The sequence below is a fragment of the Fukomys damarensis genome, unplaced genomic scaffold (genome assembly GCF_012274545.1).
Source record: "Fukomys damarensis isolate Sample0158 unplaced genomic scaffold, DMR_v1.0_HiC HiC_scaffold_35, whole genome shotgun sequence".
NCBI lineage: Eukaryota > Metazoa > Chordata > Mammalia > Rodentia > Bathyergidae > Fukomys > Fukomys damarensis.
The window spans coordinates 56,305,618-56,324,535 of NW_022900947.1; the positions used below are offsets into that span (position 1 = coordinate 56,305,618).

The following is an 18,918-nucleotide window of genomic DNA, read 5'->3' on the forward strand; positions in this document are numbered from 1 at the left end:
CCTACGAAATGAAAATAAAGGCATATATATATATATATATATTTAAATATATATAATCTAAAATAAACATACTAAAATGACAGAGTATTTGGATCAATGATTCTTAATTTAAGAAAAAATGGTGAAATGTGTTCTTTTGGAGAATGCAGTAGTACCTCAGTTCACAAACTTAATTTGTTCCATGGTTCAAGGGGAAGATGGCTGCATTTGTGTTTGTGTGAGGAAGATGGTCAATGTGGTGTTCCTCATTTGATGTGCAATTTGTGGGCAGAAGAAAACTTTTGCTGAATGCTTCTATTTGTGAACCCAGATGTTTTCAAACAAAAGCATTGGTGAACCAAAACATTACTGTATATTCAGTGGATCTGTGAAAACATTTCTCCAGGTAATCTTGTAAAATTTATTGGCTACCTAGTGACAGAAATACCCAGTTCTACCTGATCAAGGGTAAAAGTCTTGATCAAACTGGGTTAGTTTTCAGTAATTCATGAGTGATTTTCAAATCTCTCAAACAAAAGTAGAGCATAATTCTCCAAATTAAGTTCATGGAGCAATTATTCTAGGTAATTACTAACAAAAGGGTGTTGGTGGTTAAATGAATTTGGGGCATGATGAATTATATACAGTCAATTTTGAGTCTTGAAATGAGAATTATGCATTATGTTTCAAAACTAAATTGGTTAAAATATGCCCATTAATCTCCCATGAAATGCTGGAATTCAAGGAAAGACCCTACTCTGTGCTTTGATAACACTATGACTTTGAGCCAACTATCCACCGTTTTGGAATCTGTCTTCTCATATTTTGTAAATGATATCTACTTCTCAGAGTTGTTTTAAGCTTTTGTAGGGCAATTTTTGCAGACATTTTTCAGTATCTAAAAATGCTGTCTAATTATGTAGTGGGCACTTTGTTGCTTTGTGACTTCATGCATCTGAAGGGGTTCTGTATTTGAGATTTATTTCCCATTTTGGAATCCTTGTGAAAGGAAGCCTGAAACTGCTACCATAGAAACTGTGAGGAAATGTGCATTTTATTTTCTAGTTAAGGTGAGAAATTGACCTTGTTTCAAATTTCAGCCAATGAAATACATCTTAATGGAACTTAGGATACTGCTAATGACAGATGATTTTGGCCAACTGCACTTACGTTTTCCGAGAAATACTTTCATCTGTACTATATAATTCTGCATTTCATGAGGTGAATTCAAATTCTCTGGTACAATTAGCTTTGCATTTAGAAGGTTTTCCTTGGCCTGTATTGATTTAAGAGATATATTTATTCTGAAAATAGGATCTTTCTTCCAAAGATAGAGCACTCTCATTTTTCCTGGGCAAAGAATGCACACAGAAAATCATACAGATTTTATATATTGTAAATTGAAGTAAGTTGAAAAATTGTGTTTATAATGAGTCTGGCAAAAACAAGCAAAAGAAAAAACCTCACTCAGGCCACAAAGGCTTTGTTTTCATACAGTGAACACCATGTATTTGCCATGCAACTTGCAACTGGAAGCAAGAAGGGAATCTCAGGGCATTTTGTTTTGCTTTTAAGTGGGGAGTTATCTCAGGTAGTTTGTGGTAGAAGGCTGGCTAGCTTTTCCTTAATGGCACCCACTAAGCCTGAGATGCAATCAGTGAATGGAGTTCAATGTATTGGAAATTATATAGTGGATGATTAATGTTGTCTTTTAGAGAAAAAGAAAATATCTGGTAACAAACAGGGCTGGCGATGTTCAGGCTGCCTCCCATTCATCTTTGTGAAAGATGTATGACATTCTTAAGACCATCATTCTCGCTTGTATTTATTGTTTGCAATATACTTCAATTTATTCTCTTAGCAAATCATCATGGTGATCATGAAGACAATGTAGCAGGAGTATTCTAGGGTCTCTGGATACTTTGGTTTGGCAGTCAGAGCTCATTCCACAGTTGCTCCAGTCTGAGGTCTACAAGAACAGTGCAGATGAATGGGTAAGTTAGAAAGCTTATAAAAGGCATCAAGGTCATGCTGTTTTTATGTTTATGGTAAAGGTAAACCTGGCTAGCATGATTCATCTATCCAGATGGTCCACTTTATGGATCCAGAAGAAGAAAGTAAGCAATTTCCAATATTCAAGGAAAAGAAGTCATCATTCTTGTGATGACAAGGCACATATACAGCATATACAGGTTTTTTTTTTTCCTGTAAACTAACAGTGTGTCTGGCTTTCTGCTTTATGAGAATAAATAATCATTGCCAGAACACAAATGGCAATGAACAGCAAAATGAAGCCCCTTCGATAGTATGGAAGTTCAACATACAAAAAGCCCATGTGTTAAAATCTTGGTTGATAGGTTGGCATAATTGAGGGGTGGTAGAATCTGAGAGTGGGGTTGTAATGGGAGATCTTTGGGTCACTAGGGTGTGGGATTGTGGGACCCCAGATCAAATTATCTTCTACTTTGGATTATAGTAATTACGTTTTCTCTCTTTCAAGACAACCTAATAGAGTCTTGTCTGCACACTGAGAAGAATTCCATTTTTCATTGTCTCCAGTAAGTTTAACCTTGGAATGAGGGTGAGATGGGGGACAAAAACATGTCCCTCTTCCACCCTGCCATCTGTTTCTCCCCTAGCATGAGATCTCTGTGCTGGCCATAACACTGGTATCTAAAATGTTTTTCACCCAGCTTGATTCTATCTTTATCCCTTGGCAATCTATGGGACACTAAAAACTTTTTTCCAAAGCTGAAGGGGAAAAGATTACTTGGTTCTGAGAGACCAAGAGAGTAATTCTTTCTCCATGGGACATTCAAATATGGCCACTAACCGATTTGGGAGGTTGAAGGCTTGAAGACAATAATTGACCAGGGCCCCAAAACTGTCAAAATGACAACTCAAATTGGTAATAACCTTTGTGAAGAACCATGTAACTGTTGACTATAAGGTATGAGTTAAATGTTTAGCTAGGAATCACAACACCTATTGATACAGGACTTGGCTTTCTAGAAGCTGCTCAAATCTCACTAGAGAGGGGTAGGTTTTAATTGTTAAGAAATATAAGGACACCCAAAGTTAGCTGAACTGTATAGGAACAGCTTCATCCTAAGCATTATGCCTCTTCAGCAACCAGCAAGCTTATATCTGTTACAGTCAGAGAAAAATCATAGAAGAAACTGGATAATTTCTAGATTAATTTCTGGTAGAAAAAGTACTCATCAATTAGTTATTAAATGAAACCTTGGGTTCAGAGCAGCCCATTAATGGTATTATATTGTTTTGAGGTAGAGCTGCACGTAAGTGAATGAATCTAGGGCTGCAAAATTCCCTCTGAAACCCTGGAACTGGTTGTGTTTTAGAAGCCTGATGATTGCATTTTAGAAACCTAATAAAAAGTTTAGGTTGTATCATTACTCCTGCATGTCGTGTGCACCAATCCTATAAACTTGTGAAGAGAGTATAATCTATATTTCTCAAAACCATGTAACTATTCCTGATATGATGGATTATTGGTGGGTCTTCATCATTGCAGACTGAGGTTAACTTGAGCTAAAAAGAGCCAATGCATTTTGCTGAACTCTATGGAAGAAATTTGTGAATGATTTTGGAGCTAATATTCAGATTATCAAAATGTATTTTGGTGGCCAAATAAGTGGGTGATACAAAAATTGAGGGATTTTTCAAAAATTTAGAGAAAAAATATAAACTAACACAGTGAAAAAGATAAAAAAATTTTATACAGATGAAAATAATGACTATGAATCAAAAGAATTACTACCAGAGAAAAAAAGGTAACTGATAGCATAAGGAGGCCTTTGCAGCAGTCAGGATATTGGGTACCCCCAGAAGCTGTGTGTTAACAGCTTGGTCCCAGGAGGTGCATTTGGGAGTTGGCATTAGTAGTTGAAACATCAGTGGCAACAATTTGCCAGTATTATTGCTAATATTTATTATTAATCTTTAGACATATATACATCTTTTCAATCATTTTGACAGCACTGAAGTAGATATCAACATTGTCACTTTACATAGAAGGAAACTGAAATTTAGACAGTAGAGATAACACATTCAAGTTCACAAAGATAAATAATTGGACTGAGAGTCTAATACATACTGGATGAATTCAGAAATGTGTTTCCTTGACCACTCACTCACCTTGGGCTGTTTCTGAGTGTTTTTATTTTTACTGCTTCAAATAATTCAAATAACTGACAGAAAAGTAGAATATGGTGAAATGATTTAGTTTCCTTCGTCAGTGGATTAGAGGGCATTTGGTTCCAGACTTTGGAAAATGTAGTAAGAGAACAAAATAAATAAAGCAAAAATTTGATAGCAGTAGAAAGCCTAGTTCAACTAAGATCTAAGGTAAACCCAATCTATTGTTTACATCTTTTAAAAATCACAGATGTATTTCTTTAAAATGAATCTACACAGATCTGGAGAGAAATATTTTGGTTGAAATGTGGAGAGTTAAGGTCACTTTGAGTTAAAGGTGTGAAGTTATGTCTAAATAAACTATTTATATTTTTAATATCTGCATCAGGAAATAAATTAATATCTTCATTGTTGAATGAATGAAAGTGTAATGTCTGAAGGAGCTAGTGTGGCCCTATTTCAACCGTGCTGCTTTCAGTTGCAGCAGAATGTCTTTTCCTCTCAAACACCCTGCTGTGTTATTTTTAGGACTTGGTGATCCCTGCCTTTACACTTTTTCATACTAAAAGACACCAGGGTCCCTTTAATGATCTCTATGATGTCATTATGATGGATGTAGTACCAGGCTGGGGAGCTACCAAAATCCGGAGGGACCCGTAAGTGTGTCAGAAATTGGCTGTGTGCAGTCGTACAAGCTCCTTACCTGTACTAGACACTTACTATTCTCACTTGTAAAATAAATTTGAACAGATAATAAATAAGATAAGCAATCTGAATGAATTCCCCTTCCCACTTTGATTTTAAGATACACTGTATAATGTTGGATTCTTTGGTGCCATATATAAAGGTGTACTCACCAAGGAAAACACTGATGCATTATGACTGCAGGGTATCTTTCATTTCAGCATCAATCTGATAACAAAAAATTATGTTAGGCACAATTTATAAGGGCCTTCATTTTCAGACTATTAGATCACAGAAAAGGTATACCCTATTTTGAAACCTAGCTTAGAAGAAGAGTCTTGCCAAATGCAATTTCATACTGCAGTTCTCAGTGGTAGTGTTTCACATTTATTTAGCTACATATTGTTTCCTGCCTTGAAGAGTTTATAGTCTTCTTGGAAAAACAGACCAAAACAAAAGACAAAAGAATTAAATAAATGCTAATTAGAGTGCCATGGGATATCAGAAGAGCCCACTGCCAGGGAGGAATTCCCAGGGTACATGGTGTCTAAACAGAGTCCTGAAGCCGAATGAAAGACAGGGAAGCTGGACTGAGTCACTCTGTGCGGAGGCCCTGAGGTAAGAGCAAGTTTAACGTGTCTGGAAAACTGCAAGTAGTTCTGGAGAATCCCAGCAGGAGGCACAAGACACAGCGATGAAAGGTCAGGCTGAGGAAGAGATCAAGGGTTCTAACTCTCTTGACGAGGGAAAAATTAGCCTTCAATTTGGCGGCAATGGGAAACTGTGGGAAGAATTTATTTACCATCTTGTGTTTTGCAGGAGTTATTTTGACTCTGTGTGGCAATGGAATTGAGCATGAAGCCCGGCGGACAGCTTGGAGACAGACGACCATGTGGGAAGGCTGTGATGCAGGTGAAAGATTTCCTACAATTAAGGGCTAAAAATGTTGGAAAAGACAGGTAGGGTACTGAGAAATACTGAGTGAGAGTTGATGGGATTTGGAATTTGATTGAATATGTATAGAAAAAGGAGAATGAAAAAATTACTGCTAAGCTTTTATTTGAGGAAAATTTTGGTGATATTCATAAATTTAGGAAACATAAGAGAAAACTTTGAGAACAAGATTTTGGTCATGCTGACTTTTAATTTTATTTTTGAGATAAAGAGAAAAGCAGCTTTAACACAAATTGGACAGAGGCAGTGAAAAGAAAGTGTTAATTCACAAGTAAAGACTATAATTAGGTGTAGTTTTTGCTATTTTAACAATAATTGTAAGTTTTCAGGCAATAGTAGTATTTTAGTATCAAGACTGCTGCTTTTGTACTAATGAGCTCAATGAAGATTGAAGCCCTCGACAGTGTCATGCAGTGAGAGGAACAGGCTAATGCACAGAGTGAACCCAGACTTTTCTTAACATCCTGTAACCTCTGTAAATCATGTTCCACCTGTCTGTGAAAGGGCAGTGAAAGTGTACTTAACATTCAGAGTTGTTTTAGAGTATCGTATAAACATGTGCTTGTGTAAGGCTATTCCTGCGTTCTTCATCTCCCAGGAGGTGTAAGAGCTGAAGCGATACGGGCCAGGGATTTAGCTCAGCGGTTCAGTGGCCTGCCTTGCAAGCGCAAGGAGCTGAGTTCAATCCCCGGTACCAAAAAAGAAAAAAAAAAAAAAAAGAGTTGAAGCAATGTGATGGACTTTCCTGGAGTGCGCAGTTGGCACTCTGTCCTCCCGGCCCCACCTGGCTGTGTGCATTTGTCTGTTTTCAAGGTTCTGGTGCTGAATTCCAGCTTATAACAGCAGCTTTCTACAGACCAAAGAAAAGCTACAGACAGCAGCTTTCTACAGTGTTGACCAAATCTCTTAGTCAAATCCCAGAGGAGGATCAGTAAGTTCTCAGAAGGGTGTATTGGGATGCCTTGCTTAAGTGATGGTGGAGAGCGAAAAATATTTGAAGTCTGATTTTGAAACTGCATGTTGTATTGCATACAGTGGGCCTCTGTGGCATAACTAGGTGAGCCAGTGTGACAGAGCCACGGTAAAGTCGGAGAAAACAATCACTTGTTGTCTGCTTCTCAGGCATGTCAGGATGATGGTGGAGTTGGATTTCCACCTAGTGAAACTCCTCTGGTCCCTTTTGCTACTCTTAGTAGTTGTGCCAAGTGCATGTAGAAAAGCAAGCAGAACTCAAACCCTGGATATAAGTAAAAGGAGTAAAAAAAGAAAAGAAAAGAAAAGTAATGTCATGCAAATATAGAGCAAGAGGACCTAATAAATTTTGCATCAAATAAGAAAAATAGCCACACTGATTGTGGAGAATTCAGGTGAATGCTGTTCTGTTGGGCATCCCTTGATGTGCAGTCAGAAAGGCAGTGAGCTTGCTTATTTATCTGTGAGATGGCATTAGCAGGGCAGCTGGACATGCCACAGGGACAGCACTGAGTCAAACATCTTGGAGCTCTAAATCATCAGCTGTGTACACAACTCTCAACAACTCCATTCGTCTCCCTCTTCCTTAGCAAATACTGAATGATGTACCACTGAGCTGCTAGTATAAGATGCTGGCGAAAAAGCAAGAAAACAGAAATCTGTTACTTCATCATTGCATTTGACACTAAAAGTGTTTTAGCATGATAGGATGTTATAATGGAAAATGCACTGGAAAGCAAGTCAAAGATGTGAAAGACAAGGGGCTTGGGGAAGCATACATTTCATTTCCAAAGTGAGTTTGTCTTCTGTGATGTCAAGAGGAAAGCATGCATCTGGAAAGCAGAGAGCAAAGGACAGGGAGGTTTTCACAGTGAGGTTCTGTGCAGCATCTAGAAGCATGCTTCATTTTATTTTGCTCTCTTTTTAAATGGCCAAGAATCAAAGAGCTGTGTTAAGAAACAGGGAGGTAGACTCTGTAGAGATGGACAAGGGTTCTGGGAAAGGAGAGGGAAGGAAGTGGGGGAGCACAGGAGCACAGGGGAGGTACAAATGATCACGATGTGACATGTATTTGTATCAGACACCCATGCTGAAGGCAATCATTGTTTGCCACAGACATATACTGATAAAAACATTGTAGAAGGAAAATTCTTCTAATAGCAAGTGACCTAAATTTAGGTCATCAAAAGCAAAATAGTACGAAAGGAAGAAACTGATCAATTTAATCACTTTATTCTAAATATTTAAATGTCCATAGTGGTAGAAATGACCTGATGATTCAACTTTTGTACTGTTTATATTCAAATTTTGTGTTTACTAAATTTTAATGGAAGATAAAGATGTCATTTTTTTGTCAGAAGAATTTAAGCAGCAGATTTTTTACTATCCATTTGAAATTCTGACTATAAATTATCACAAAGAATATTAGCAAATAGGTTTGAGAATAGAGTGTATGTGTAAAAATCAGGAGAGAAATTATCCCTAAGGTAATCCCCCAGGAAAGTTAAAAAGAAAAGAATGAACACCATGTAGCTGCATTTGTCAAACAGATTACAAACTGTTTATCAGGTACAATACAATATAAAACAAAACAAAACCACTAAAATATCAAGGGAATTGATATTTATAGTGTAAGATTTTTAAAAAGCCACTTCAAGTGTAACAGAGTTGTTACTGAGAACAGAAAAGTGATTTCCCAGTTTAGAGAAATCCAGAGTAGGTTCAATAGAAATTATGAGTGGACTCTCATGATTAATTTGTAGAAGACTGTTCTCATAAGTGGAGCTACCTGCAGTGAAATAGGCCATTTCTAAGGCAGGAAAAAAAATACATTGACTACAGCCATTTAAATGAGGACTGCATGGTTTCTGCAAGGAACTAACTGGGTGAGAAATTACACTCAGTAATCTTAGTAATTTTCTTCCAGTATTTTTACTTTTGTGATTCTCTTATATTGATTTCTTGGATATTTTCAAATATACTATAAAAGAAGCCAACTTTTGTTTCTTCATACTTTAATGAATAAACAGAAATTCAAATTCATTCTTAAATTCTTTCATTTATAGAAAATGACTTATGATTAGCATTAAGTCACAAATCTAATCAAGAGCCATTGATCACAGCATAGTTATTTTCCTATAAAGACAAACAAAACTAATATGTTAAAATATCATAAACTCTTATGGCTTATATTTACATGTCCTCCCAAAGCCTCATAGGTAGGGCTTCTTCGTGGTGGCTGGGTCTAGACTATGTGATGCTGGGGTTTGCCAAATGAGTCTACTGATTGATTTGGTATAGTTCTGGGAGTAGATAATGGGGAGGCCCACCCAGGGTGTGGGTGCTACCTGCCCTAAGGGTGTGTAGCCTTGGTAAACTATAAGGGAGAGAAAGAGGACTGCTGTCATTGCTTGCCACTTGCTGCTTTGCTTCCTTCTACCTACCAAGAACTGTTTCCCCTATGTATTGCCCCTCTGTCATGCCACCCTGCCTTGGAGCCAGCCAACCATGGACTGAAATCTCTACAAGCTGTGAACCAAATAGACCTTTCCTTTTTAAACTTTGAGTATCAGGTATTTTGTCTCAGCAAGAAAAAAAAGTAACTTAAAACATAAGTGGTCCTTCCCAACACAGGACAATTAAGATGTGTAGCAGTGGTTTATGTCTCATACTGAGTAACTGCTTTGAAGATAATGCGACACAGTTTGTTATTCTCTTACTATTTGGTTATGAAAATTTGTTTTATTTTTTCATAAAGTAAAAACAAAAGAAAAAAATAATTCAATCTGTCCAAAAACACCTAAACTGCAACCACCAGAGTAGGAAAGGGATACAACTTAATATAAGTTTCAGAGTCAAATGGGGGGGGCATTGTAGCATGATATAGAGTTGTTTTTAATAGTGCCTCTATATTCCATAAATGGAGTGGATAAGACCACAAAGTTCTTAGAATTATCACTATTACCTCCAATGTGGTAAAATGAAATACAGTGTTGCCCTTAGCTTTAGGCTCTTCTAAATAATATAAGTAATTCAGAGGGTAATAGTTAAAATGCAAAATGTGTACAAATGGACTATTTCTGAAAAAGGAATACAAAACATTCTTCTACAGAACAAGGTTGGTAACTGACTTGGTGAGAGAGTACAGTGTAAGACACTGACAAATCTCAGGAATCAAAGAGAGCCAAGGACTGGTAACAATGGTCCACACAGCCTGTCCAGGTCTCTGTTATCCAGCAGTCCATAAAGAGATAGAGAGGACACAAAGTTCTGGCCTCACACTAGTTTATAGGAGAGAACCAAAAAACCTCAGATACCATGAACAGGGAGACACCAATTTATCTATTATTACAGAAAAGCTTGTATTTATACAGGGTAAAAAAAACACATGATGAGATAACTATGCAAATATATTTAAGAAAGAGAGAAGGAGGAAGGACAGAAGAAGAGGAATGAGAAAGAAAAGGGAGGAGGATAAGAGAGGAGATGATGCAGAGAATTAACAAAAATTGAGAAGAGTGGGGAAGGAAGTTGAAAGATTCATATATGAGTTCTCATTTCTTTTTCTTTTAGAATTGAGAGCCAACTGACAGTGTCTGAAAGAAATATTCATGATTAAAAATGGCTAACATTTAATAGTAAATCCTCTAATTCAGAAAATTACTCTTATGGTAAAGAAACATTCTTGTGACCTTTAGAAATTCTTGATACATTTATTTTTCTGGTGTTATTTAAAACAAAGTTAAATTTAATATTTTGATAGAATAGAAGGCATGATTCCATTTTCTAAAAGTATATTTTTTTATGAATTTATCTGCCCTTATGCATGCATGTGTATATAACTACTACTACTACTACACACACACACACACACACACACAACCTACACACACAAGCATATGTAGAGACTGACACTTGTACCACATTCTTCTCTTCTTTCACTTTTTAGAAGTTGTTACCAGTAGCCTGAAAACCCTACACTTTGCTGTGTTTGTAAACCTTTTAGCTTCTTAAAACATAAAATTTCCTCAGATTGTAACTACCTTCAAAAGTTTGCTTTCAAATGAACATAATAGAGAAACAGTTTTTTCTTACTCTCATTGGTAAGACACCAAATTTATAACAGCACCCCTATGATAACATTTTAGTAACAAGACAGAACTAAGTAAATCAGCATGCACAAATTCTTTCAGTCTTCTGAAGCAATAAGTACAGGGTTATGCTTTCCTACCTGTGCGTCACAGTAGCGAGGTGGTGAATTTATGGAACAGCACTTGGAGGCCAAGTTTGAGTGCTTGTCCACCAGGCTTGCCAGCTCAGTGGGGGTGGCATCAGGCAGTTTTGTTCTTAGTCTCTCTGATAGTCTAAAAACACCATTTTAATGTAATGTTTTACTAGATGCATTTAATAAACATTTTTAAGGCAAAAGGACAGATCTTGCAAAGTAAAAAAATAGAAATACAAATACAGAATCAAAACATTTTATCTTTTCTGTAATCGTGGAATGAATTTTGGTGACATTTGAGATTAGAAAGAAAAATTTATGCCTCCTTCATAACCATGACAGTAAACACATAAATTGCTGCTGAAACTGTTCTCCAATCTTACCCCTTTCATTTGGCCACTATTTCAACATGAATGATTTTCTCTTCTATTTCCTCTGTCCTTTCACTTAAATTGTCTCCAATTTAAGCGTTAAGCACCTTAAAGAATATTCCATTTACAAGACCTCCTATGCCTGTATGTGTTTCCTTCCTCCTGTATATCCCCCCTCAGTTTTCCTCTTCCAGACTCCCTGTGCTAGAAAGCACCAAAATGAGAGTCAGGTGTTTTGGCTCTTGTTTTTAGCTGCTCTTTGCTGCCTCACATTCAAGATAGTGATAGACTTGTTAGCCCTTGACTCTTTCATTGAACAATCTGCAATTTTGGGGTCCCTGGTTTTGTGACCTTCTGCAAGATATTCCTGCTGGCCTAGAAATGACCAATGAGCGGTAGAGGAGAAAGAAGAGTGTAGTTTGTCCACAAAAGCCTTATTGAAACAAGCAGGTATCTGGGATGGGAGGCAAGGCTGACCAGCAAGAATGTAGAAGATGGGAAAAATAAATGGTGGGAGCAGGGAATTTCAGATACTTAAAGTCAGTAGTCTCAGTCTACTCTAATTGCCTAGCCCAAATGTCAAGTCTACTCTGTGTTCATCTGGAATTGGGAATATAAAATGATTTCTCAGTTAGCTGTATGCAACCTTGGAATTCAAAACTGTTAGCAGTTTCACTTATCTATTTGATGTTATCTATCCTGCCTCCATAATGTTCTTTTGAGATTATACCATTAAACACTTTTTTATTGAGTTTATTAGTACATTTTAGGTATACAGTACAGTTACATTCATTATTGGGATTATGTACCTTTACATGACAGGTCTTGCTTCTCATTTTTTTCCCTTGTCCCTGCCATTAAACACTTTTCTAATAATTGAAAAAAAAAATCACCATTTCAAAATTAAGGCTCTTATAGATTTTCTTTTCTCTTAGCTTTGCTAAGGCACAGTTCATGGAGATCATTGAAGATTTCAAGCTTTTAGAATTCTTTAGGGAGATATTTTTGGAAGTTCTATTTGTGCTCACTTGGAATTCTGGTTCAAAATGATTTGAAAGGCATCTGGGATAGTTATTAAATAAAGTAGAGAATGACCTGGTCTTTTCAAAGGAGGAATTTTCCCAAGAATCAAGTACCTTCGTATACTGATGTTAGGTTCTACTTTTAAAAGCTCTTTAATTGTCCCTCTTCATTTTTTTGTTCACTTAGCATATCCTAAACTTTTAATTACTGTTAGAATCATAGCATGTTACTAGGCAAATATCACTGATGCATTTGGAGACTGCAACCAGAAGAAGCCTCTTACTTTTTCTTGTATTCAGTAAATGTGTTTTCTGAATAATCTGCACATACTTCTTGTCCCTTCTCAACAAAAGAAGATAATTCCTTCTTCATCTGAGAACCCTGTTTAAAAAAAAATAATAATACTATAACAAATCCTTTGTCTTGAAACATTGTCCCATGAGACTACTAAATCAGAATCCCATATCTTATCCACACCAGGTATTGGTAAGCATTTTCTGTAGAAGGCCAAATAGTAAGTAAATGTTTTAGGCTTTTCAGGTCATATGAATTTTCCATTATAACTCTTCCCCTCTCGACAGAAGTAGTCCTGAAAAATATGTAAACAATAAGGACTGCTGTGTTCTTATGAAATTTCATAATAAACACTGAAATTTGACATGCACTATGAATTAGTCATCTATTTTTGATAATTTTTTTCAACACTTAAGACATGTAAAGTGATTTTTTCTGTTCTGATCCTGCAGGCCATACACAAGTAGGCAGTTACCCATGAGCTACAGTTTACTAACCCTTGACCTACATGTTGATAAAGAAATTCCTGAGCATACCTTATCAGTAAAGCAGGCAGCAGAGTCTTCAGATTCACAGCATTCATTAAAGCTTCTCAGGGTGGTCTCCAGTATTTTGCTGAGGAATACTTCTGGAACAGGAGTCCTTCGACTCAGTTCAAATGTATACCTGGCATGAGAGAGAAAAGAAGGCAGACATGAGTGTGTTCATGTTTGAAACAGGATAGACCTGTGACAAAGGAAGAGTGCTTATGCATTTTAATGAAGAGATTTAGCCCAAATTGACTCAATGTCAACAGGTTTTAGATTATATAATTTCATTAAAATATATTATTAATACTTACTTTGAAGTGAATAATATATTTATATACTACATAATAACAATATATAATCTGATTTATATATAATATCTAAATATATATCATATATACATAAACACATCTTCAAACTCCTAAAGAATTGTCCTTTGTAATACAATTGACCCTATAGGTAACATCGAGTGGGTACCGTAACTTTTGTGTAAAAAGAGGTTTGTGTAAATTCTTCTATTAATCTGATCTTACTGTTTTCTATGCATGCATAAAATAGTATTTATAAGAAAAATATAAAGTGCCAGTCCTATCTAAATTCTGCTGTCTGATATTGGGAATTGATACCATGAAGTGTTTTGCCAATCTGCTCATGAACTATTTTTATGTTATTAGTGTGCATATCTTCATCGTATAGGCCACCCGTGGCATATTTTTGTTATAGTTCTTTTTATAGTTAGGTAAAACAAGATAAAGTTTTATCACTTCTTCACAATTAAATTTTTTACATTTAGTGGTAGTAAATTACAAGTAATATGATAAAACTAGTTAATATGTGATAAAATCCTTGTCTTACTATATTTTATGTGAGTGGGGAATCTTACTGTATAAAAATCTCACATTTACTTTCACTTGCCTGTCTACATGCATTTCTTATTAGCGACCTGTGCACTCAGGCGATTATTATTTTCAGGCTATGTCAGAAGAGATTCGAGTTTAGAAAGATCGAGTCACTTCTTTTGTCATGGATGCATATTAATCTGAGCAATAGGCAGAATCTGGAATTCCAAACTTGTTTCTCCATATAAAAATCTTTCTATTAAAATCAGTTGCTCTTCATTTAAAATGAATTATTCAGTTTTTAAAATTTGAGCAAACTGCTAATCAATTAACAAATTCTTCAAGTCCTTTAAAACAAAACAGGGCTGGGAATTTAGCTCAGCGGTTCGGTGGTCTGCCTTGCAAGCGCAAGGACCCGAGTTCAATCCCTGGTACCCCCCCCCAAAAAAAAAACAAGCAAAGAACTTCGCCTGTTTGAAGTGAGTGACAGCCTACCTTCCCTCCTCCCGGCTTTGTCTGGGTAAAGCAGAGCGGAAGCACCTTCCAGAGCCCCCTACTTACTGATCCAAGGCCTTTGTGTTCCTTCGGTCACACACTTCTGTGTTTGTGGGCAACTTGAAGGCTGGCAGCTTCAGTGGGAGGGCGGCTGGCATGAAGTACAAGCATTTAAAAGTGCGCAAGTCTTTTTTTTCTCGACAGCAGTCTTCAAACTTAGAATTCTTCTTGCTTAAGTTGTTACAGACTTTTGTCGTGTATTCAGGCAGCTACCAGTGGAATGATGAAAGTGTGCATTGTTAGTTTTCTCGATGGCCTTATTAAAAATAAAATTTAATCTAATAAGTCCTAGAAGCATATTATAAAAGCCAGTGTGAATGTTCTTATTTAAATAAAAAGATGGAGTATCGAGAGGCATAGGTGAGACACATGTAACAGATACATGCAGCAGAGTCCTAGTTAGCCTTGTGCATCACGGTAAAACAATCCATTAATATGGTCACTCATTTTTGATAGGAAAAGACCAGGTAACACAATATATCTATTACTGAAGGAGCTGAACAAGACTTTGAAGACTGATCTTCATCTAACATGGTTAGTTCAATTGGTATCTGCTTGAGAAAATTATACAAATTAAAGATTGTGAAAACATATGAGCTGCCTATTAAATTATAAAAAGTATGATAAAACATTAGTAGACTCTAATAGTACTCAATGCTAGTAGGGCTTTATGTAGTAATGAAAATGATCTATTTCTGCACTATCCAGTACTATTATGCATTTGAAATGTGGCTAGTGTGAATGAAGAACTGAATTTCAAATTATATTCAATACACACACACACATACACACACACACACACACACACACATATATATTCAGTTTGAATTATTAAATAATCATAGGTGGCCAATGGATAGAAGTAAGAGTTTGGGAGTCAGTTAATCTTGTCCTTGTATGTTGATTATGACACTTAAAAGTTGCAGAGATTTCAATTTTGGAATCTTGTTAATCTGTCTTTACAGAAGTAGGAAGATAATGCATTGGAAAAGCACCTCAGAAGAGTGTGTGCCAGTTGGAATGTGTACCCAGCGCTGCGCCCAATGATGTGAATGGCGGTCACTGTACCTCTTTGGCCAAGCAATCCTCAGAGGTGGACTCACAGCATTTGGAGAGCATTACAGTGATATTTTCAGCTAGTGGCAAAACGTCCTTCAGATCAACAGTAGGCACTTTTTGGGCTAATTTTATGAGATGGCTAATGAGTTAAAAATAAGTTTGTTAGCATACCCACATTCTCAGTTTCCTTGGTCTCATCAACACACTACCTACATGAATGGTTTAGTTTCAAAGCATGGAGCACAACTGCAGTGTGATAGATTCTGTGTACCAAAACCACATACTCAAAATTAAATCATCCAAATGAATATTTGCATGTTTTCAGAGCTCAAATGCAGCTTCTCGTCTGGTAAGATCTACACAGTTGAAGCATACCTTTAAAATATTGAATTCAAAGCAGCAATAACGGATAATTGGAAAATAGGGAGATAGATCTTTCTCAAATGGAAAGGGAGTCGTGAGATGGAGGGTGAGGGAAGGGAGTGAAGAGAGAATTGAGATGTGCTGTGCACATCCACTAGCTCCACACAGAGACTGTAAACACCGGGTACTGTAAACCTGAAAAATACAAAATGGAGAAAAAGTAAACAATTGTGGAGGGGAAAAAAAAGAAAGCAGCCATGTCTTCTTATCCTTGCATTTTTGTGGCCTCTTGTTGTCTATAAATTCACTTAAAAACTGTAGCTAAAAGAATTAATACAATTATTTTTTTAATGGAGTAATACTCAGCCATAAAGAATGACAAGTTAGAGACAATTATAGCTGAATGGATGCACATGGAGGCCATACTCTTAAGGGAAATAAATAGGACACATGTGTAAATACTGAATAGTTTCTCTGGTGTGAGAAACTGAAAGTGCAAATTAGGATCAAATTGTGAAATAGGAAGAAAAGGTCCAAAGGGGAAGGGGAAGTGGGAAGTGCAGAGGAAAGGGAAGAAGAGAAAGGAATAAATAGGAGAAAAGGGAAAAACAGAAAAGAAGTCTTTGTAAATAGGGATGGATGGAGGAGTTGCAGGGAGGTCAGGGGAATGGGGAAAAAATAAGACCCAAGATATATCATGTAATGGTACAAATTCCCAGTGATGAATGTCATCATATTGTATACCTAAAATGTACCAAAAAACTTAATGAATAAAAAAAATCTATAGTCCTACACTACAGAGTTGATAAATGTCAATGTTATAAAATTCTTTCAAGATTTGTATGTGTAAATGGAATTATGCTGTGCTGTTCTCATATCTGCTTTTATATACTCACTATATCAGGAATATCATAAAATATTCTTTTCTACATTAATATTCTCAATATGTCAGGATATCATTAAACATTCTTTTTTAAGAATCGTGGTAAAAGTACAACCTTAAACTTACACTCCTCTCCAATTTTAATGTATAAAGCCCCACAGTGTTATGTGTGTTGAAGTTGCCATGCAATGGACCTCTTCAACAGTTTTGGCTCGCAAAACTGGTCTTGCCTTTGAACTAAACACTGATTCCTCTGCTCCAGTCCCTAGTTTCTGGCAATGAGCTATCTACTTTGTTTTTATAATTTTAACTAATCTAGATACTTTCTATGAGTGGAATTGTACAGTATCCGTACTTTGTTACCTGGCTGATTTCACTTAGCATCATATTCTCCAGGTTTACCTGTGTTGTAGCACGTGACAGCATTATCTGTTTGAAGACTACAAAATATTCTACTGTGCGTATGTACAATTTCTTTATCATTTCATCTGTCGAAATACATTAGTTTTTCTTCCACCTGTTGGCTATTGTGAGTAATGCTACAATGAACACGGGAGTGTAAATAATGAGGTGATCAAAACATATGATGAAGGTTTTAAATTTTACATAATTATTACAATAAAAGGCATATTGGCATCCCCTCACTTGAAACATGCACAGCTCATCATTCTTCCCACCTTCTGAAACAGATCTGGAAGCTTGCTTTTGTGTCTTTAGTTGTGCTGCCTCAGTGCCTGGATCACTTTACAACACAGAGCTTTCATGGTCATTTTGCCTTTGGGAAGAGCCAGACATCGCATGGTACTATGATGCAGTGAATAAGGTGCATGAGACACAGAGTTCTGTTTGTACAAGCCTGCCTTTCATTAGACGGCACTCAGTGGCAGCATTCACTGCCTTGATTAAATCTTATAAAGACATTCGTGAAAGAAGACTTCCGGGACTACTTCTGAAAGTGGCAAGAGCAATGGGATAGGTGTAGTCCAAGACCGGGATGAACAGCAATGCATCTTTCACTGTAATGACTTTTTTAAAAATTTTAACATTCACTGTGCATTTCAATCACCCCTTGGGTTGCTTTTTCTCTCTGTGATTATTTCCTTTAAACAGAAGTGTTAGTGTTTGACGTGGTTCCATTTCCCTTGCTTTTCTTGACCACATTTTGGAGTCACATCTAAGGAGTCACTGCCAGATCCAGTACCCTGAAAACTTTCCCCCTATGTTTTCCTCTAGTTTTATGTCTTATATTTAGGTCTTTTATCCCTTTTTGAGTTCACTTTAGTACATGGTGTAATGCAAAGGTCCAACTTCATTCTTTTGCCTGTTGATATCCAGTTTCCTCAACTTCACTTGTTGAAGAAACTCTCATGTGTAGTTTCGGCACTCTTGTTGTTCGTATAGGAAGAAATTTTATGTCTGGGCTATTTTGTCCCTTTGGTCTATTTATTTGACTTCACATCAGTATCACACATCTTGAGGGTTGTTATCTTATAGTGTGTTTTGCTATAAAGATGTTTGAAGCCCCCAACTTCTACTTTTTTTCAAAATTGCTTTCACCTTTGGGATCTCTTGAGAGCCCCCTTTAATGTTAAAATGGTGCTGTAGCTTGGATCCACAATGTCCCCAGGTCCTGGTATTGGGAGGTGGTGGAATCCCTAAGAGGTGAGGCCTCGGGAGAGGTCTCTAGGTTATCGAGGACACACCCTCCAAGGTTAGTGAAACCCCAGCTCTCTTTCTGTTGGATCTCCTGGCTGTAAAGTGGAAGTCTGTGTTGCCTGTATTTTGCTATGGCATCCGGGCCCCACAACCACAGGCCCACTCAGCCCATCACAGACTCTACATCTGTAACCGGAGCAAGCCTGTTGCCTTTATAAGTTGATTATTTCAGGTATTTGTTTCAATAATAGAAAACGAACATAGATATTTTCTGTTTTGGCAAGACATGTGTTTTTTTGTTTTTGTTTTTGTTTAATCTGGTACCAGGGATCGAACTCAGGACCTTGCTCCTGCAGGTGGCAGCACCACTCCACTA

The 18,918-nt window shown here is 36.7% G+C and overlaps 1 protein-coding gene across 1 annotated transcript in view; it reads right to left on the bottom strand.

Annotated features, from left to right (window-relative positions):
- Window positions 1–1,791: 1,791 nt before the first annotated feature.
- Gc (GC vitamin D binding protein) overlaps window positions 1,792–18,918 on the bottom strand; it is a 37,583-nt gene continuing 20,456 nt past the window's right edge. The window contains exons 7-13 of the mRNA XM_010606106.2: window positions 15,650–15,779; window positions 14,588–14,790; window positions 13,197–13,326; window positions 12,650–12,747; window positions 10,979–11,111; window positions 4,995–5,049; window positions 1,792–1,948 (exon numbers count right to left, since the gene is read on the bottom strand). Of these exons, the coding sequence (XP_010604408.1) occupies window positions 5,014–5,049; window positions 10,979–11,111; window positions 12,650–12,747; window positions 13,197–13,326; window positions 14,588–14,790; window positions 15,650–15,779 (730 nt within the window). The 3' untranslated portion in view covers window positions 1,792–1,948; window positions 4,995–5,013. The remainder of the gene's footprint in view (window positions 1,949–4,994; window positions 5,050–10,978; window positions 11,112–12,649; window positions 12,748–13,196; window positions 13,327–14,587; window positions 14,791–15,649; window positions 15,780–18,918) is intronic.